Genomic DNA, 20,310 nt, shown 5'->3' on the forward strand with positions numbered 1-20,310 from the left:
CATCCTGACTCCTAGTAAACACTGCCAGCCATGACAGCTGATGACAGGGGGCCCCCATGGCAATGTTTCGGTGTCCCCAAGACCTTCTCACCGTCCGCTCCGGATGAGATCCCGCACGGACAGGAAGCTCAGCACCTCCAGCAGCACGCTATCTGGCAGCCACGACAGGGTCGGTGTCACCGAGATAACTCCGCTGCCCATAAACGGGATCCCCGAGCTCTCTCCGACGTACGCCGTGGCCGACATCTTCATCATCTCCATGGACACCGCGCACTTCCGCCTCACCAATGCGCGGCTGTCAACGATCTACCATAGAGACCGCGGAGGTAGAGCGGTGTGTGCGTTCCAAACGACCATAGAGATTGCTACATAGCTTTCGGCTAAAGCGTACAGGTTCCCCCTAGCTTGGGTCTTAATGCGACAGCGCCACCCTCGGTTGTCATGTGAATGACACCTCCGAGCGTTACATAGGAAACCATAGAGAGGGACGACAGCCCTATATGACAGCGGCTAGGAGCACAAGGCTGACTCATAGCGTGTGGATGGCAGTATATTTAGTGGGGGAAGCCATTTTGTAATGCAGCTTATGTAAGCTCAATAAAGGCGTGGTGAAAATTCTGTCGATTTACGTCACAAATGTTCCAACTTAGAAAATACTTTGCCCACCCCCTAATAGAAAGTATTGTTGACACTATCTTTGCTAGCCTGTGCACGTGTGCCAGCTCTGTCCATGTCTATGGTGTGCAAGTTTCCGTAGTGTAGTGGTTATCACGTTCGCCTAACACGCGAAAGGTCCCCGGTTCGAAACCGGGCGGAAACAGATTTTTTTTTCTTTTATTTTCCCTAATATAAAATACAATGTTAATACAATTAAAATATGTACACGGAATTTCACATATATATTATGAATAAACTGTATGATTTTGCAGAAGTGTGTAAAGTATTCTGAGATCAGGTGAAATAAAATTCATGCTCCAGGTGAGGCTCGAACTCACAACCTCGGCATCGCTCACCAGTTACTGTCTTATAAGTACCGCGCGCTAACCGATTGCGCCACTGGAGCAACTGAAAAAACTTATTACATGCAGTTGTGAGGTGGTAAGGTGTGTGGAACAGCTGCTGTACAGCTAGGAAGTGTCTTCTGTTTGTTACTTGGGCACCACTGGAATTATTATTTAATACATACAGTGGTTGAATATTTTATCCATTCAGTTTTGGGTGGAGACCTGAGCACACGGTACCCGCAAAGAGTTTCCAACACTTTTCTGGCTGTAGGGTGCCTTCAACCACTTGACCTCCGGAAGATTTACCCCCCAAAATCTTAAACACAAGATCCGCCCGCTTGTGTAAACAAAGCGGTCGGATCTCCTAAGAGACAGACAGTGACAGATTGCAGGGTTCAGCATAGCTGAACCTGCGATCTGTCCCTGTGTCACTCAGTCACCTCCCCCCACACACGTTAGTAAGCACCAGGCATACATTAACCCCTCCCTCTCCAATAAAATTAACCCCTTCCCTGCCAGTGTCATTTTTACAGTAACAGTGCATATGTATAGCACTGATTACTGCAGTAATGTCACTGGTACCCCCAAAAGTGTCAAAAATATCAGTAAGGGGTCCGATCTGTCCGCCGCAATGTCGCAGTCCCGCAAAAAAAAAATAATTGCCGATCGCCGCCATTACTCGTTAAAAAAAAACACCAAAAATTACAGAAATCTTTCCCTTAGTTAGTAAACGCAATAACTTTTGCGCAAACCAATCAAAATACGCTTATTGTGATTTTTTTTTTTACCAAACATAGGTAGCAGAAAACAAATTGGCCAAAAATTAAAAAAAAATTTGATTTTTACATTTTTTTTGGGGGAATTTCATATAAAAAATGTGAAAAATATTGTTATTTTTTCAAAATTTACGCTGTTTTTTTGTTTATAGCGCAAAAAGTAAAAATCGCACAGGTGATCAAATACCACCAAAAGAAAGCTCTGTTTGTGGAAAAAAAAAAGGACGTAAATTTCGTTTGGGTACGGCATCGCACGACCGTGCAATTGTCAGTTAAATTCGCACAGCGCCGAATCGCAAAAAGTGGCCTGGACGTAAGACAGCAAAATCCTCCGGTGGTAAAGTCGTTAACCACATAACGACCGCCCGCCGCAGTTTTACTGTGGCAGGCAGCCGCTCCTGGGCAAAGCGACATTATGTTACGTCGGTCGCTCAGGAGACTCTAGGGGGCGAGCACGCACCGCCGCCAGCGCGCTCCCACCCCCCGCTCGTTAGCTGGGGAGCCAGTGCGTGTGACCGGTGGCTCCGATGGCCGCCGGCCAATCGCGATCTCCCGCAGCAGAGAGAGAAGGACAGACGGCTGATGTAAACACAATCTCCCTGAAGTGATCACAGAGGCTATGTGATCCTGCTATATAGGATCGCATGTCTCTGTGATTACTTCACAAGCCACGCCCCCTGACAGTTAGAATCACGCCCCCAGGGGGAAACATTTAACCCACTGATCACCAGTAATGTTAACCCCTTCCCTGCCAGTGTCCTTTTTACAGTAACAGTGCACATTTTTAGCATTGATTACTGCAGAAATGTCACTGGTACTCCCAAAAGTGTCAAAAATGTCAGTTAGGGGTCCAATCTGTCCGCCGCAATGTCGTAGTCCCGTAAAAAAAAAAAAAAAAAAACGCAGATCGCCGCCATTACTAGTAAAAAAAAAAAAACAATAAAAATGACATAAATCTTTCCCGTAGTTAGTAAACGCAATAACTTTTGTGCAAACCAATCAAAATATGCTTATTGCGTTTTTTCTTTACCAAAAATATGTAGCCGAAGACAAATTGGCCTAAAATGTTAAAAAAAGGTTAATTGCGACTTTGAGGTATCTTGCAACAGGGAGAAGCCTGCAGGATCTGAAGTTCACCACAGGCATCTCCCCCCAAGCACTTGGTATCATCATCCCTGAGACCTGCTCTGCTATCATCAAGGTCTTGCAGAAGGACTATATCAAGGTATGTTTAATTTTTTACATTACATTACATGTATTAGTCATCTCACCCGAATTATGATGTTTTTGGATGTACATCAATTTGCAGATGTCATTATTTTGTAGCTACCCTCTGTCCGCATGCACATAGTAGTAAAGATTTATATTATCTTAACCATTTGTGAAATTACCCACTAACCACCCCACCATTCTCTCCTATGTGTCCCTAAACGCATTGCCTGTTAACAGTATATTGAATCTGTGTCATTTTATTACTTTCCCTGAAACAATTATTCCTTGGCCAATGTTTTAGTACCTAGTTTATGATTTATTTTAAACACATCAGTCCATCCATTCCCACTTATGATTGTGTATGTTTATGTAATGATGTAAAAACGTTCATTGACCACAAGCCCTTATTGATGTATAAATGCATAGTTTTACTTACCCATCCCCCCACCCACCCATGCTAAATCTAAAAGTCAGCATATACCAAAGCTCTAGCTGGTGAGTTAAAATATAATAAAATTAGGAGGTGTAAACTAAATGTATGTAGATGTTAGATTCCCAAATCCAAACGATTGGCTTCCTGTTGTTTATATCTTATTAAAGTTGCCTAAGCATTTAACAGACAACTGTGTGTGTAATAATGTGATGTGCTCAAGCACTAACTTTTTTTTTTTTCCCCCACAGTTTCCTTCAAACGCAGAGCAATGGCTGGAGATTTCTGCTCAGTTTCTGGAAAAGTGGAATTTTCCCAATTGTGGGGGTGCTATAGATGGGAAGCACGTCCGCATTGTCCCCCCTCTGAATTCCGGCGCATTTTATTATAATTATAAAGGTTTTTTTAGTATTGTCATGCTAGCCATAGTTAATGCTAACTATGAGTTTATTTTTTTGGATATTGGCAAAAATGGCCGCAATTCGGATGGGGGAGTTATTGAGCAGACGGAGTTCGCTCGTCACCTTTGTAACGGCACTCTGAACTTGCCATCCAGGGATCAAACCATTGAGGGGATGAGCTTTGTTTTTATTGCAGATGATGCTTTTGCGCTTGGGGAGCATCTCATAAAGCCCTACCCTCAGAGGAACTTCACCCCCGGGCAAAGGATCTACAACTACTGGTTGTCCAGAGCTCGCAGAGTTGTGGAGAATGCCTTCAGGATAATGGCCAACCGGTTCCGGATATTCCTGACGTCCATACACCTGGCACTCTACAAAGTAGATCACGTGGTCCTCTGTTGCTGCATTTTACACAACTTTCTACGCAGGAATGCTGACAACTATCTAATACAGCAACTGGATACTGACCCTGCTATGCCAGGGACAAGTGAAGAGGCACAACCCCGTGAGCAAGTGGAGTCCATGACCTCAATGGAAGTTGGACGTTCCGGATTGGCATCACAAAGAGCCCGTCAGATCCGCCAGGAATATCTGGATTATTCTGTGGGGAGAGGAGCTGTGTCCTGGCAGGAATCACTGCCAGACACCCATTAATGTTCTAATATCTGCCAGACACAAGATAAATGTCAGAGATATAATATTTTTCTAAAAATTAAAACAAAATTGGAATGATTCTGTATTGTGTATTCTAATCATTTGGGCACATATCCCAAACATAATTTTTTGGGTTAATCATGTGTTATATATATGTGACTTTAGAAGGGTAAATACATTCATCAGTGTGTTTCTGTAGTCTCTCCCCAGCTGATCCAAAGTGATGATGGCCATGTGTTATTTTTTACCCAGTGGTGTAAATACAAGGGCCTTCTGCACCCCATTAAATTTCCACAAACCCTCTCACATTGAGAACTAGGTCACACCCAAGGTTCATCTAATGTCACCTTACATTGGTGGTCATTGTCCAGAAGGTGCCCATACTATATATTTCATATAATACATTAGGGTATTAACAACGTACCTACACCTGTTATGTTGTGTTCATTTAGGACATCCTTCTCACTGCCCACCAATGTTAGGATATGTCAGTGTTATGTGAAACTTGCTCTTTGTTGAGCTCAAAGTGTTATATATATAGGTAATGTAAAGTGAACTAGACCAAAGAACCAGCAATACACTATAGATTACACTGATCTCCCTACATTGATTGCTACTGGCAATATCAATGCCATATTGAATCCTAGGACTGCTAGTACCTTGAGTGTTGAGTCACACTTATGCGATGCGGGAAGGCTGCGACTTTGCAGCCTTCCTGCATCACATAAGGGTGACCCGCCACTTACATTTTGCACAGGATTGTATTCCACAAGTGGGAAGCACTGTGTGATCCAATCCAGATACAGCAGAAATAAAGGGTCATGTGCGACTTGTGTGCGGGTTCAGTGCGAATGTAGCCATACAAAGTGTATGGCTCAATTCACACTGCACATCTGATCGCATGTAATATCAGAGCGCACTGCTCCTTTATTACATGCGATTGGATGTTCAGGGCTAAATCAGCCATACAGTTTGTATGGCTAAATTCGCACTGCACCCGCACAAAAGTCGCACATGATGCATTTATTCAGCCGCATCAGGATTGGATCGCACAGTCGTTCACATTTGTGTGATCCGATCCTGTGCGAAATGCCAGATCGCACTGCGATATGCGATAAAACTGGGGGGGTCTTTAACATTTCATTGACACCCCCAGCATCTCGCATATGGCAGTGTGAACTGCCAGATGTCCGTTTGTCATGCGGGAACAGGCTGTGAATTTTCAGCCTTCCCGCATTGCACAAGTGTGACCCGGCACTGAAGCTCCAATATTACATGCAATTGCCGCAGAAGCAAAAGTGTAAACCAACACATATATATTCATCATTCGTTTGATGGTTATCGGGCGACATTATAAATTTAAAAGCGATGTCCCGCACATACACGCATATATGCATTTATATACATGTCTTTATTCATATATCTATACAGCTGCGTGAATAACCTCTTTTATTATTATTATTTTTTCAATATATTTCTTTCATTATTTTTTCAATACATTGTTTTTTTCACATGTGGACAGTATATTCCATATTTATGCATCTGTTTTACTGAGAATTCTATACATGTACACTCTTTTATGTCGGACTAAATATGTGGGGCTCTTCTCAGATCAACTCTTGCCTACACATACAGCTGTGGTCATGTCTCTCAATGTATGGGGCTATACGACATAGATATATTCTTTTACACATATGTATATATATTCTTGATATATATGTGGGTATAATTCATTATATTCTTTTAGGCTTCACCCACTGCTTGCTTCTTTTATTATCTTTATTTCATCCTCATATTTTCAGTCTACTCTATTTCCTCTGTTTTGGGTCTCATCCCTACACCAGATATGTATACATATTTTTCCCTTTTTTTTTATATATTCATTTCAGTCAATACATATGTCATTATTCTAATATTTTATTTATATATATTTTTTATGTATGCATTCGGTGCAGTTTTTCTCTTTTTTCTTTTTTTCTTCTTCCTTTTTCCTTTTTTCATCTTTTTTTTCTTTTTCCTTTTTCTTTTTGTGTTCAAAACATACAAACAATTTCTGCTGCTCTGTGAGCCCTCAATTGGGGATTACTATCTACAGCTGTGTGTGCCTAATCAAGTGAGATCTGGGAGGTGCACATGAGATGATTTTTTCCTATTTAAAGCATTGTTTTGTATTGTTTAAGCATGGTTACGACTAAGCGGTAGATTCCGTGAAACGCGTCAACCGCCGTGCTTTTTTCCATGTCTCCGACTGCTGTGGTCACACATTGAATGTGTTTTTAATTTTGGAATTCAATAAAACTTGGACTTTTATAATTTGCATCTCCTCCCAGTTGTGCGGCTCCTTGCTTCCTCCCATTGCAACACTAAATCTAACCTGTATTTTAGTAGACTGATTGCCACTCAGGTCACAAATATTATAGTGCATTCAGTGTACTAGTGAATATAACTTGTTAGATGTCCACTGGTCCTGAAGGCACAAACATTTTTTACCCATAATAATTCCACACACAATCAAAACAGCTTTCATTAATATGCAAATATGTGAATAGGACAGCCATAATACATTTTGTGTTTCTTTACACAGCTTTAGACCTGGGCCCCCCAACGAAAGTCAAATAAAGAATCTAACACACATTGTTGAATGTAAACATTTTTTAGTACAAAACATTCACAGGGTTAGGGTTAGGATTAGGGTGTTGTAAAGTGCTTGATATGCATAACAGCCCTGTGTCAAACTTTACAAAACTTGGGTACACCCTTAACAGCTGACGATGCATGTATTGTGCAATAAATATGCCATAAAATACAATACGAAATGGGTAAAAACAGGAACATCCCAATAAAAACACATAAAACGTTAAAAAATTTGTTTTTAAAATTTGGAAACCATGTCCACGAAGTCTCGCATTTTATTCTGTAATGCTGTTGCAGTCTCCTTAATTTTTTCAAGCTCTGAGCAGCATTGTAGAGCCTCTGTTGTCAATTTTGCAAGAGTGCAACTATGTAAAACATGATCTGTATTAAAAAAAAAAAACAAAAACATAGTAAATGTGAAGCACCTAGATGAGGTCATAATATAGAAACATTTGGTGTCCATTTTATCTTAAATTACTCTAGAGTTAATACCTACCCTGTTCTTATGCTCTTTTGCCCTAGGCTCTTCTTCTTCCTCCTGTCCTCCTCCGATGCTGTTTCCGGTCTCTGGAGCTTACTATATATCCATTAGGGGTGTGAATGCATGATGACGTCATTGAGAGGTCATGGCCCTAATGTATATATATTAAGCTGCAGAGACCAGAGATGGGCAGAATCAACGGCAACAGCATCGGAGGAGGACAGGAGGAAGAAGAAGAGCCTAGGGCAAAAGAGCAGACAACATAAGAGCAGAAGATTGGACAGCAGAAGAGTGGAGAGGAGAAGATCCAATGAGCAGAGTGGAGAAGACCAGATGAAGATATTTAAGAACATTTCTGAAACGTCTGCTGTCGTTATTCACATACACTTCCTTTTATGGGGTGAATGTGTAGGGGTACTATGTACCCCATACCCATTCACATAGGGAGTGGGGTCTGGGATCTGGGGGCCACCCCTTGTTAAAGGGTGCTTCCAAATTCCTATGAACCCCCTGGCCGCTTGACCCCCCAGAACCACCAGACAGGGTTGTGGGGATGAGGCACTTGTCCTCATCAACATGGGATCAAGGTGCTTTTGGGTGTGGGGTGCAGAGCCCCCCCTGGCCCAAAGCAACAAGACTCCCCCATGTTGAGGGCATGTGGCCTGGTGTGGTCCAGGGGGGGTTTGGTCCACTTGCTCGTCCCCTCCCCTTTCCTGGCCTGCCAAGCTGCATGCTTGGATAAGGGTCTTGTATGGATTTTGGGGGTAACCCACGCTGTCTTTTTGGTGTGGGCCTACCTTCAAACTCCATACCACACACAAAGGGCCTGCTTGGGAACTTGGGGGGGGGGGACACCCACGGCGGTTTATCCAATTTTTGAGTGTAGTTCCCCCTCAATAATCTCACAGCGCAAGTGGCCCTGCAAGTCAGATCATCCTGATCCGACTTACGGTGCGACTTCCATTCAAATAAAGAGGCTCCCATAGGGAACTATTGTTTAGAAATGGAGGCTGAAAATAACGCTGATAAAAGCAACATGGTCAAACGTGCGATTACGCTAATTCTACAAACTACTGAAAGCACGTATTTACAGCTGCTTTTTCTGGCGTCCAAACAATCTTTGACACATGTTTTAGCTCATGCCCCGTGTGCAAGGGGCCTAGAAACCTGCAAACGCCAAAAACATATGTTTTATGTAAAATGTGAATCAGGTGCGCAAAACTATTTAATCATGTGTGTAATATATAATCATATAATCACAAATCTACACAAATGAAGCTAAATTATGACGAATTTCCACTATATGATTATATAATGGACAAAGATTTTAAAAGCTTGGCACACCTGATTCACATTATTGAACAAACAGGTCGTTCCTTTGAAGCATTACATCAAATACAGCAAATGACAAATACACTTTAAAAAACATTAGTAAAAAACATATGTGGGCACACAACTGGCTCCCCGACACTTGCTCCATGATCCTGAACAGTTGCAGATGTGCTGGCAAGGCTGGTTGTCAAGCTGGCATGAGATTTGTCTTCTTATCTTTGAACATCCGATCTGGCTGGAGATGACACATCCCATAACTCGCATGAGGGAACATCTGCAATGTACATTTTTAAGGAAATACAACAATATAAGGTTAAACAATCATTGCAAATAAACATATTTCTATTATCCCACTACCCAAAAATCTGTGCCTACCAACCTTCATGTTGCTGTGGTGGCTGCACACTTGTTGGCTCCACCATTATGCACTCGGGAAGAATGTCTTGATCTACATAATCCAAAAAATGTGGCATATAATAAAAGTCACAAGAGGTAAATTTGATAGGACATGGTGCCCCGCTTGACAGCTATTTTATTAACAAATATTAAGACATGTACATGGTTATCTCAGAAAAATATGGTACATTAATGTTTGACTGTGCATAGGAACCAATTACCTTTTGGAGAATGTGTGCCAGCATCTGGGCCCATGTCCTCTGCTTCTTCCTCCACTGTAGATGGAGCTGCCAAACCTCTCCTCCACCTTTCCCATCCTTTGGCTTTTAATTTTCTTTTTTCTCCTATTTAAAGGTTAGAATAATAATATGGGAATAATAGGAATGTTTGCAGAGAAAATTCGTGACAAGAAAGAACATTCGTTGCAATACAATGCATCAGGGCCGGAGTGGGACTCATTTTCAACCCTGGAGTTTCATGACTTAGACTGGCCCACTTTAGTTCATGACCGACTATATTAAAATAATGTAATTAAAACCTCAGAATATAAGTTTGCAAAGGTGCACTGTTCTATATTCTCTACAGCCTTGTAATTCATTGTATTTTTCAAAAAATATTTACAATTCAGTGCAAATTCAGTAGCCTAAGGCCTCTTTCACACTGCCGCTCCGTTTTTTTTGTCCGCTGTGGCACTTTTTTTTTTTTTTACGGACACGGATGACACTTGTGTCATCCGGTCCGTATGTCCGCATATCATCCCATCCGTTTGCGAATGATATACGGACATAATGCATGTCTATGGGGTACAGGGGGAGATGGTTAGAGGCTGCGGGCATGGTACAGGGAGAGATGGTTAGAGGCTGCGGGCATGGTACAGGGAGAGATGGTTAGAGGCTGTGGGCATGGTACAGGGAGAGATGGTTAGAGGCTGTGGGCATGGTACAGGGAGAGATGGTTAGAGGCTGCGGGCATGGTACAGGGAGAGATGGTTAGAGGCTGTGGGCATGGTACAGGGGGAGATGGTTAGAGGCTGCGGGCATGGTACAGGGAGAGATGGTTAGAGGCTGTGGGCATGGTACAGGGAGAGATGGTTAGAGGCTGTGGGCATGGTACAAGGGGAGATGGTTAGAGACTGTGGGCATGGTACAGGGGGAGATGGTTAGAGGCTGCGGGCATGGTACAGGGAGAGATGGTTAGAGGCTGTGGGCATGGTACAGGGAGAGATGGTTAGAGGCTGTGGGCATGGTACAGGGGCAGATGGTTAGAGGCTGTGGACATGGTACAGGGGCAGATGGTTAGAGGCTGCGGGCATGGTACAGGGGGAGATGGTTAGAGGCTGCGGGCATGGTACAGGGGCAGATGGTTAGAGGCTGCGGGCATAGTACAGGGGCAGATGGTTAGAGGCTGTGGACATGGTACAGGGGCAGATGGTTAGAGGCTGCGGGCATGGTACAGGGGGAGATGGTTAGAGGCTGTGGGCATGGTACAGGGGGAGATGGTTAGAGGCTGTGGGCATGGTACAGGGGCAGATGGTTAGAGGCTGTGGGCATGGTACAGGGGCAGATGGTTAGAGGCTGTGGACATGGTACAGGGGGAGATGGTTAGAGGCTGTGGGCAATGGACAGGGGCAGATGGTTAGAGGCTGTGGACATGGTACAGGGAGAGATGGTTAGAGGCTGTGGGCATGGTACAGGGGGAGATGGTTAGAGGCTGCGGGCATGGTACAGGGAGAGATGGTTAGAGGCTGTGGGCATGGTACAGGGGCAGATGGTTAGAGGCTGCGGGCATGGTACAGGGGCAGATGGTTAGAGGCTGCAGCATGGTACAGGGGCAGATGGTTAGAGGCTGCAGCATGGTACAGGGGAAGATGGTTAGAGGCTGCGGGCATGGTACAGGGGCAGATGGTTAGAGGCTGCGGGCATGGTACAGGGGGAGATTGTTAGAGGCTGCGGGCATGGTACAGGGGGAGATGGTTAGAGGCTGCGGGCATGGTACAGGGGCAGATGGTTAGAGGCTGTGGACATGGTACAGGGGCAGATGGTTAGAGGCTGCGGGCATGGTACAGGGGGAGATGGTTAGAGGCTGCGGGCATGGTACGGGGGAGATGGTTAGAGGCTGCGGGCATGGTACAAGGGCAGATGGTTAGAGGCTGCGGGCATGGTACAGGGAGAGATGGTTAGAGGCTGTGGAGGGGTCTTACCTGGCCGTGATGAGAGGCGAGCGCCACTGCTGGGCCACTGCAGTTTTTTTCTTTCGATTTAAAAATGGCACCCCCCGGCGCCATTAGGTCACTGCTGACAGAGGAGGCGGGACAGATTACTTAGCTGAGACAGGAGGCAGGGCGGAGGCGGGATGAAGTGCTTAGCTGGGAGGAGGTGGGAGGGAGAGAAGACATCCTCGGGTCTGAGAGGAGGCGGGGCGGAGGCGGGACAAACTGCTTAGCTGGGAGGAGGCGGGACGGAGGTCGAGCATAATTGTAATAATGCAGAGCTGGCTGATTACTTTTTTTCTCTACCTCGGTCCCGTCTCCTCCCAGCTAAGCAGTTTGACCCGCCTCAACCCCGCCTCCTCTCAGACCCGAGGATGTATTCTATCCGTGCTGCCTCCTCTCTGCTAAGCAACCAGTTCTGCCTCCTCTCTGTCAGCTGTGTTCTAAATTTTAGTTTAAAATATTTAATTCTAAAATTTGATGCAACATATAGAATAGACAAAGCATTATCTTCATCATAACAGAACACATGCCTTTTTATTTGTAAAGTATTGAATTATGAGCAGCATCTTCCTTCTTCTCACATTTATTAAGATGAGCATGTGCTCCGCATTTCACATATTTTTTGGACTGCCGCGAGACGAAAGTTCTTTCTGGATAAAATGTTTAGTTTACTTGAGAATAATCTTCCGGGACGTTATTTGGTTCCTATCATGCGTGTTCCGATTTGTAGATGTGTGTCGGCCGAAATCTGTACTGACTGGCGAACAATCGGCCGTTCTGGTGACGGCCAATAAAAATTTTAAAGTCTGCACAACAGATTTTGTTCGGCCGAAAATGCGCTGTCGGCTGTCGGAAGCATCATACTAACAAGCCTACAATCGGCCGATCGGTCGGCGGCCGAATATTTGCGGCCGAAAATCGGTACGTGTGTACGGGGCTTTAGTCGCTAGCTAATAGGTCCACAAAAGTCTTTTGTCAGTGTAGGGAGAGGTTGTTGTGTGGAGCTGGGACAGACTGTAGCAATTAGGCATTCAACGGACATAAAAGGCCTTTCATGCCGCTGTATTTACCTAAGACAGGGACCATGAATTGTTATGGTTGGTGGCGGATATTTGTGGCCTGTCATGAGGAATTTGAATCAAACATGGTCTACTGGTCACATGTGTTGAATTTCTCCGAGATCCATGCCTCATTCATTTTAACAAATGTGAGGTAGTCAACACTGTCGTGAGCTAGGCAAGTGAGCTTATCGGTCATGATCCCCCCTGCTGTGCTGAACGTCCTTTCAGACAGGACACTGGACGAGGGGCAAGCCAACAGTTCTATTGCAAATTGTGCAAGTTCTGGCCAGAGGTCAAGCCTGCCCACCCAGTAGTACAGGGGTTCATCACTTCTCAGAGCGTCCACATCGGCCGTTAACACGATGTAGTCGGACACCTGTTGGTCTATGCGTTCCCTGATGCTGGAGCCTTTGCAGTCAACGCATAAGTCGCGGTAAGCCCAACACTCACTTAGAAACGATCCACTGGACGGATGGAAAATAGGGTTTCCATCCGTCCAGATTTGACGGATCGGATCAGAATGTTAGCAAACATTTCTCAGCTGACATCCAATGCCCCATAGACATGCATGGGGGGACCGTTCAGATCCACCAAAAAAACGGACAGGCAGATCTGAACGGTCCTGAACGATCTGAATGGTCCACCTGTATGAAAGGGGCCTAAGAAGACACCTGGACTCCCGGAACTGATAGCCCGCCAACTACTGCCATATAAACTGGTGGACTCGGAGGCCTTTCGAAAATTTGTGGCCTTTGGAACACCACTATGGAAGGTCCCAGGAAGAAAATATTTCTCGCAGAAGAGCATCCCAGAGCTATATGGCCATGTTCAGCGGCAAGTAAATGTATCTCTGGCACACAGTGTTGGTGCCAAGATACACCAAAAGAAAATTGCGATGCTTGGCACCTTGCTCCTGTGCTCAGAACCTGGATCTCAAACAAACTCTGTCACGGGATTTACACTTGGCATCCTGAAATGGCTAGACCTTGCTGCCCTCTGCGACCGGGGTGGTCGACAACACTGTAAACACAAACATAAAAAAGAGGGCGCACCAGCCTAGTGGATTATCCTCAGTAAGCTTTTATTAATAAATTGTTAAAAATGTCTACTCACACATAAGTGATGTAAACCAGCATATCATATCCGACTGACAACGTCCATATTGTTGGAGTCCACTGTCTCAGTCTAGGAAATCGGCTGACACGTTTCGAGGCTGTACCTCTTCCTCACAGCCGAGGTGCCAAGATACATCTGACCACAGACACGTGGTCTAGCAAACACGGACAGGAAAGGTATATAACTTTTACTGCCCACTGGGTGAACCTTCTGACGGCCGTCAAGCATGTAACCCGTGGCACCTGTGTAGATTTGGTTTTACCGCCACGGATTGCATGCAGGCCTGCCTCTTCTTCTCCTCCTCCCACTCCATTCTCCCTCTCCTCCTCGGCTGACTCCTCCTTTTCCGCTGCTACCGTCTCTTCCGCTGTGCCACACAAGATCCCCAGAACCTATTCAACATGCCAGGTGAGACGTTGCCATGCTGTGCTGCGTCAGTTGTGCCTGGAAGCCAAGAGCCACACTGGTCCTGCACTCCTTTCAGCTTTGCGTTCACAGGCAGATGAGTGGCTAACACTGCTCAATTTGACAGTTGGTAAAGTGGTGTGCGACAACGGTGCCAATCTTCTGAGCGCGCTGAAACTGGGCAAAATTACACACGTGTCATGCATGGCACACGTCCTGAACTTGGTCGTGCAGCGATTCGTTGTCAAATATCCTGGGGTCCAGGACGTCTTGCTGCAGGCCAGGAAAATCTCGGCCCATTTCAAAAGATCTTACACAGCCATGGCTCGCCTTGCTGACATTCATCGGTGACACAACCTGCCCATCATACGTCTTATTTGTGACTGCCCGACCTTGTATATGCTTGATAGGCTGCTCCAGCAGAAACGTGCAGTTAACGACTACCTGTACGAACTTTGTGGCAGGACAGGTTCTGGGGAGCTTGGGTTTTTTTCACCGCACCAGTGGCTGCTCATGCACGACGCATGCAGACTTCTGCGGCCATTTGATGAGATCACCAAACTTGTCAGTCGCAGCCAAGGCGCCATCAGTGACATCGTACCTTATGCCTCCTTTCTGGAGTGTGCATTGCGTCGTGTTATTGATAAAGCCGTCGAGGAGCAGGAGCAGGAAGATGAGGAAGTCGCAATGCTGGATGAATATAGAAAGCATATTATAGTGGATTTGTATTGTGCAGCATTGTGACTGGTGAGCGGTTCTGCAGCTATACTACAACTACAAAGAGTGACAAACGCAATTAGAAAAAAGTATTATAACTGGTGTGATAGACCAGTGGCCCCCCAAAATGACAGATTGAAGCGGGGGTGTTATATAACAATATACTTTCATAATAGTGTATTTGGGTACTGCAGAAATTTTGCCTCTGCATCATCGACGTCACCTTCCCCACCACTAACATTAGAGATCTCAGTGTAGGCAGCAACAGCAGGGACCAACCTCCTTGGTCTGATCTGGGTACTGTCGTCAGACTGCTGAGTGGCGGCTGTTTCTACCTACCTCCTCTTCCTGATCCGATGCCAAGAATGGCTGTGCATCGTAAATGTCTTGAGGGTGCAGATAGAAAGGATGAGTAGGGTGCAGAAGAGGAAGGCTGAATGAGCCACTCAACCAAGTCTGGTGTGCCCTTTGACATAATCAAATGCACCTTCTGCAACTTCCCACTTTGGCTCCAACCTGGTGCTCCTGCCCTACCCCTACCACCCCTGCGGAAGGGCCTGCCTCTTTCTCTGCCTGTCATTTTTTAAATGACCCTGTGACAAAAGTCTCTAGAGAAGCGCAGTATATGTGGAAGAAGGTATATAACACCCCGCTTCAATCTGTCGTTTGGGGGGCCACTGGTTTATCACACCAGTTATGAAAAATATTTTCTAGTAACTTTTGTCACTGTGTATAGCAGAGTTATCGCAGTGAAAGAGGCAAAATTTCTGCAGTACCAAAATACACAATAATATGCTTTCTATATTAGAAGTTACAGCACCCCCCAGCTCAGATCGCATATCGCAGTGCGATCTGACAGTTCGCACAGAATCGGATCGCACTGGTGTGCCGGTTTACACTGATGCGATCACAGAGATTGCATGTAATTCAGAGCGCACTGCTCCTAAAATTAAATGCGATGTCTGTGCGGTGCAAATTCAGCCATACAGTTTGTATGGCTGAATTTGCACCGCAATCGCAGTGAACATGCATAGGACCTTTTTTTGGTCCGCAGCAGAATCGGATCACATGGTGGTTCACACCAGTGGGATCCGATTCTGTTGGAACTGTCAGATCGCACTGACACCCCCAGCGTATTGCATATGGCAGTGTGAACTGCCTGTGCTGCGGATACGAAGAGGGAACATGCAGATATATTTGCAGTGTTCCCGCATCGCATCAGTGTGAACCGGCACTGACAGTCTATCTCTGCTCTGCACAGCAAACCTCTCCCTACAATGACAAAAGAGAGAATATAGATAGAACACCTATACCAAATACCAGTCCTAAAAGGACTTTTGTGCACCTATAACAGAGCAATCTGTGTCACTGACAATCTGTCCCTGCTGCACAGAGCAAACCTCTCCCTACACTGACAAAAAGCAGAATGTAAAATGGCCGCCAGATCAGGTCTATTTATAAGGTAGGGGGTATGTCCATGTGCTGAAATGTCTCAATTGGCTGTCCTGTACCACCTGATGGATGTGTCATGGGTCAAAGTTCTTCACAATGTAAAAGAATATGGCAGCCACGAACATCGCCATATGTTTGCGGGAACGGGGACGGCAAATGAGCAAAGTTCGCCGCGAACCGACCGCCGGGCGAACCGCAAGGCCATCTCCACCCACCAGTGCCACCTACAAATGCAGGTCAGTGCCACCTGCCTGTACCACCAGTTCCACCTATTAGTGCCCACCAGTGCCACTTATCAGTGCCAATCAGTGCCCCATCATCAGTGCTGCCTATCAGTGTCACCTACCAGTGCCTATCATTGCCCATCAGTGCCACCTATTGGTGCCCATCAGTGCCCATGAGTGCCACCTATCAGTGCCCTTAAGTGCCACCTATTAGTGCCCTTCAGTGCCCATCGGTGCCACCCATAAGTGCCACCTATCAGTGCCCACCAGTGCTGCCTTATCAGTGCCCATCAATGTTGCCTATCAGTGCCCATCAGTGCAGTCTATCAGTGCCTATCAGGGCCCATCAGTGCCGCCACATCATCGCACATCAATGGAGGTGAAAAAGTACCTGTTTGCAAAATTTTATAACAAACTATAAAAACTGTTTTGTTTTTTTTCAAAATTTTTTGTTTTTTTTGTTTGTTAAGCAGAAAATAAAACCCCCAGTAGTGATTAAATACCGCTAAAAGAAATCTCTATTTGTTTCAAAAAAATGATAAAAATTTCAAAATTTCATATGGGTACAGTGTTGCATGGCCGCGCTATTGTCATTCAAAGTGCAACAGCGCTGAAAGCTGAGAATTGGCCTGGGTAGGAAGGGGGTTTAAGTGCCCAGTAGGCAAGTGGTTAAAGGGCACAATAGCAGACCCACCCTTAGGAAATTTTTAGACAGCCTAGAAAACCTCCTTGTGCAATGAACAGCACATCTGACTACCAGAGACACTCGTTATTGCAGTCAATGACTGATATGCAGAGCATTTCTTCACTGGAATATCTGTCTCCTGAAATAACACGTATATAGATTGCATCTAAAGTATTACAATTCACATCTGTAATGCACATAATTGTTGGGCTTTCTCAAAGATTCCTTTGCTAGATTGAATTGCCACATTTGTTATCTTAGTAGCTCATTTACTTTGTACATGTCTGTTTGAATAAGATAGTCAAGGCTGATGTGTTTGCAGATTATTTTTAACAGATAATAGTTTGCTGAGGCAGTAGTTTTATGTTAGTTTAACATTAGGAATTCATATTTTGGGAGTGTGCCACAAGGTGGAGCAATTGTATTTTGATAAAAAAAAGTGTATCTAAACCCTAACAATGAATTTCTTGTATTTGATTGTTTTTATATTCTGTTTTCAACTGATGAATTAAGACTGCATCGAGACTGGGCAGCCTTGCCCAACACAGTCTCATTGCAAGACAAGGCAAGCCTTATCTCTTATCAAGCCAGTTTACTCTACTTTGGTGTGGTGGTGTGTGCTGTAAAAAGTATAGCGTGCAGTCATTTTTACAGTGAAACAAAATCCACCACATTGCACTGTGCCGTGGCCAACAGAATTTAATGAAATGTCACTTAGGGCCTAAATTCACTATATCACGTTTACGCAATTGTAGTATGGTAAGCAACGGGTTAAGTTGCTGTCTGCAAAATGTTACAATTATGTATATGTCTGGGAGCTGGGTGTGGCTGAAGTTAGTTGCATGCTGATGTGCAGTGAATAAAGAAGCAACCTGTACAGCTTGTCTGTGTTAATACACTACATTTTGGCGACGAGGATGGCTAGTTTTCTGGATTTACCGGCTATCGGACCGTTTGATGTGTCTGGAGACCACACTAGTCTCTCACAGCGCTGGGACAAGTGGAAGAAGGGATTTCAGCTCTATGTTATAGCCACAGGAGTGACTGCACCTGCTCAGAAGAGAGCCATGCTGCAGCATCTAGCTGGACCTCAAGTTCAGGACATTTTTGAAACCCTGGGAGCAACAGGGGAAGATTCAGACTATGAGACAGCCATGAATAGACTGAGTGAGTACTTTGAGCCAAAGAAAAATATTCCCTATGAAAGATATAAGTTTAGACAGGCTGTGCAAGAACTGGGAGAAACCACAGACAGTTATGTGACTAGGCTGAAATATCTGGCAAAGTCTTGTGATTTTGGGACTGTAACTGAGGAGATAATCAGAGATCAGGTCATAGAGAAATGCACATCTGTGCACCTCAGGAGGAGATTATTGCTGGGTGTGGCTGAAGTTAGTTGCATGCTGATGTGCAGTGAATAAAGAAGCAACCTGTACAGCTTGTCTGTGTTAATACACTACAGCAATCAACTCAAATTTAGCACAGTGGCGTACGTGAGAAAGTGATATCGAAATTCACTATAACGCCGGAGGAAACGCTATTACGATTCCGAATTCACTAAGGTCAAATAATGTCAGAGAGAGAGCAAAAAAACAGTCGAGCTAAAAGCATGACTGTTTTGTTCTAAATCACATTTTGAACATGAAAAAATAGCACAAATGGTTCTGAAAGATGTGGTATATCATTTGGAGATCAACTGTAGAGCTGAGCGAACACCTGGATGTTCGGGTTTGGCGGGTTCGTCTGAACTTGAAAAAAAAAGTCTGGGTTCGTGACCTGGATTTAACCCGAACTTTGTCCCGATCCCGAACCCCATTGAAGTCAATGGAGACCCGAACTTTTGAGTACTAAAATGGCTCTAAAACACACATGGAAAGGGCTAGAGGGCTGCAAACGGCAGCAAAATCATCTTAAGAGCATGGCAAGTGCTCTGCAAACAAATGTGGATAGGGAAATAACTTAAAAGAACAGAAAAAAACTGAAAAATAAAAAATAATCATCTTGAATGATGTAGGAGGAGGACGAGGCCCATATGGAGTAGGAGGTTAAGGTGGCGGAGGATATGGTGGTGGATATGGCGGTGTAGGTGGAAGCGGCGGCAGCAGTGGAGGAGGAGGACGAGGTAGCCAACGCTGGTTTTGGTTTTTAATAAAAAAAAAATTAAATTCGTGTACACCCCAAAAGAGTAAGAAAGATCAAATCCAGCAATGGCTGAGTAAGGCCGGTATACATGACTATTCTGCACAAGGTACGGACAAGTCCTTTGGGATCCATGCCTGGTTCATTTTAATGAATGTGAGCTTGTCCACATTGCCTCTGGACAGGCGGCTGTGCTTGTCTGTGATAACGCCCCCAGCCGTGCTAAATACCCGTTCAGATAATACACTGGCTGCAGGGCAGGCCAGCACCTCCAAGGCGTAAAGAGAAAGCTCAGGCCATGTGCCCAACTTGGAGACCCAGAAGTTGAAGGGGGCAGACCCGTCATTCAGTACGTCTAGGCGTGTGCACACATTCTGCTCCACCATGTTAGTGAAATGCTGCCTCCTGCTAAGACGTTCCATATCAGCTGCTGCTGCTTGTTGTGGCGTGCTGACAAAGCTTTTCCACATGTCGGCCATGCTAACCCTGCCTTCTGAGGTGCTGGCGGTGCCCTGGCAGCGTTGACGACCTCTTCCTCCTCCTCCCCTGCCTTGGCCTTGTGCTTCCACTGTGCCCCCACTGTCAGGTGGGAATGCCACCAGCAGCGCGTCTACCAGCGTGCGCTTGTACTCGCGCATCTTGCGATCACGCTCCAGTGAGGGAATAAAGGACGGTACATTGTCCTTGTAATGGGGATCCAGCAGGGTGGCCACCCAGTAATCAGCACAAGTTACTATGTGGGAAACTCGGCAGTCGTTGCAGAGACACTGCAGCATGTAATCGCTCATGTGTGCCAGGCTGGCCTGGGTGCCACCCTGCTGTGAACATGGTTCCATATCCTCCTCTATCTCCTCCTCCTCATCCTCATCATCCTCCAGAACTTTGCCCCTGCTGGACATTTGTGTACCTGGCGTTTGTGTGTGCAGGAACCCACCCTCGGAGCCACTTGCGAATGACTGCCCTGAACGCCTTGGAAATG

The 20,310-nt window shown here is 45.3% G+C and overlaps 1 protein-coding gene across 1 annotated transcript in view; it reads right to left on the reverse strand.

The window, feature by feature from the left end:
• FBXL12 (F-box and leucine rich repeat protein 12) overlaps positions 1-320 on the reverse strand; it is a 33,166-nt gene extending 32,846 nt beyond the window's left edge. The window contains exon 1 of the mRNA XM_082255508.1: positions 92-320. Within this exon, the coding sequence (XP_082111634.1) occupies positions 92-261 (170 nt within the window). The 5' untranslated portion in view covers positions 262-320. The remainder of the gene's footprint in view (positions 1-91) is intronic.
• Between the last annotated feature and the right edge of the window lie 19,990 nt (positions 321-20,310).

Source organism: Pelophylax lessonae (assembly GCF_965119305.1).
Source record: "Pelophylax lessonae genome assembly, chromosome: 4".
Classification (NCBI taxonomy): Eukaryota; Metazoa; Chordata; class Amphibia; order Anura; family Ranidae; genus Pelophylax; species Pelophylax lessonae.